The sequence below is a fragment of the Mycetomoellerius zeteki genome, unplaced genomic scaffold (genome assembly GCF_001594055.1).
Source record: "Mycetomoellerius zeteki isolate Tzet28-1 unplaced genomic scaffold, Tzet1.0 scaffold1025, whole genome shotgun sequence".
Taxonomy (NCBI): Eukaryota; Metazoa; Arthropoda; class Insecta; order Hymenoptera; family Formicidae; genus Mycetomoellerius; species Mycetomoellerius zeteki.
The window spans coordinates 1,770-3,428 of NW_017255938.1; the positions used below are offsets into that span (position 1 = coordinate 1,770).

General features: G+C 32.6%; 1 protein-coding gene across 1 annotated transcript; it reads left to right on the forward strand.

Moving 5' to 3' along the window:
• Positions 1 to 226: 226 nt before the first annotated feature.
• LOC108720700 (uncharacterized) lies at positions 227 to 1,512 on the forward strand (the record flags this gene model as incomplete). The annotated part of the gene is made up of 3 exons (XM_018444837.1): positions 227 to 264; positions 680 to 966; positions 1,061 to 1,512. Coding segments are annotated over exons 1-3 (777 nt in total), but the record flags the coding sequence as incomplete, so codon positions are not given.
• Positions 1,513 to 1,659: the final 147 nt, after the last annotated feature.

The following is a 1,659-nucleotide window of genomic DNA, read 5'->3' on the forward strand; positions in this document are numbered from 1 at the left end:
GCATTCCACCTGCCATCAGCTTACCCATGCAAAGCCAAGCCACCTTCTTACGCCCCTAAAACCTTAAGGCCAGTTCACAAACCCTCATTTGTAATCCTCAAATCAACTAATCAACCACTGATCCCCACTCGCCAAGTAATCCCCCTTCAACATCCACTAAAACAAACCATACCCTTGTACCAAATCAACCAATCAGAGAACAGTCTAATCCTTTGAGTATATAGACATGGAGGAGGAATTGCTATTGTTTCCTTTAGGTCGAAGGTGTGTCCAAAGTCTGTGTGAGAGAGAAAGCTATAGAATGATACTTGTCCTCTCTGCGCATGCGTCAAAATCATCACTTGCACCACAATTTCGACACTTTCTACTCTTAATGTCAGAACTGCTTACTGCTCCGTGAAAATTGGTGAATATAGCGATATATTGAATATCAATTGATAAAATTTGATAAAATGTCTAATACATATTCAAAATCGGTGTATTGCATTTTATGCGGAAATCGCAAGAAATCTGTTTCCTATCATGCGTAAGTAAATATTTATTATGTAAAGTCTAAAATGTGATAAAATATAGGTTAGGTTTTGTGTCAGTTTAATAAAGACTAATAAATACAATGCAATATTTTTTCATATACATATATATTATAAATTATACAATTAATTATGGATCGTATTAATAGATTTCCTAAGCAAAAGGAAATTCGTAAGCAGTGGCTAGAATTCTGTGAAATCGATGAACATATTCTGAACGCGGCTACTAGACTATGTTCAAATCATTTTCGTGAAGAATTGAAGAAAAAACTTAGTAAAGATATAGTGCTAAAATCCAATGCTATACCGTCTGTTCATATAAAGAAGAAGACAATATCTGAACAATCAAATTCTACTCTTAATGAAATTTATGATAACACAAAACAGAAATATAATGCTACTGACAATAAAAACGTCCATTGCAATGTATTAGTTAGTAAGTAATAATGAATAATACTGATTTTATGTACATATTTGCTTAGAACGAATTAAAAATAACTAATTATTTTTAATGATTGATGACTTTCTAGATACTTTAATGACAGATACTCAATGTACTCTGCAAAGTTGTGATAGTATTCAATTGTCGAAGTGCCAAACACCTCCAAAGGCTTGTGTCAGTCCCATTAGAACACCAGACTCAGCTACGAAAGTTAAAAGATTGTTATATGTTGTCAATAGTGAACCGTCCACACCTGTGAGAAATGGAGCTATTTTAGGCTCAAACTGGCAAACACCTACGAAGACTGTACGTGATCCTCGTTTTGTTAACGAAATCAGAACTCCACATTTAGATACACCTAGGAAAGCTCGAAGGGCTTTGCAGTTAGCAAAATGGACTATCAAACAACAACAACGAAAAATAAAAACTTTGCAGCAAGCTCGCAATAGATTAGTTGCTCGTATCACAACACTGACAGATTTAGTAAAGCATTTACAACAAAAGAATTTATTAACTGAAGCGGCGGCTGAAAATTTACAAGTAGGTTACATCAATGTAAAATTGTGAATTGTTTATTGTGAATTGTGAATTGTATATTACTTAATTTATTATTAATTAATAATTATTTTAATAATTATAAAGATAATTATTAAGATAATTATTAATTAATTTAGTTTATAACAGGCG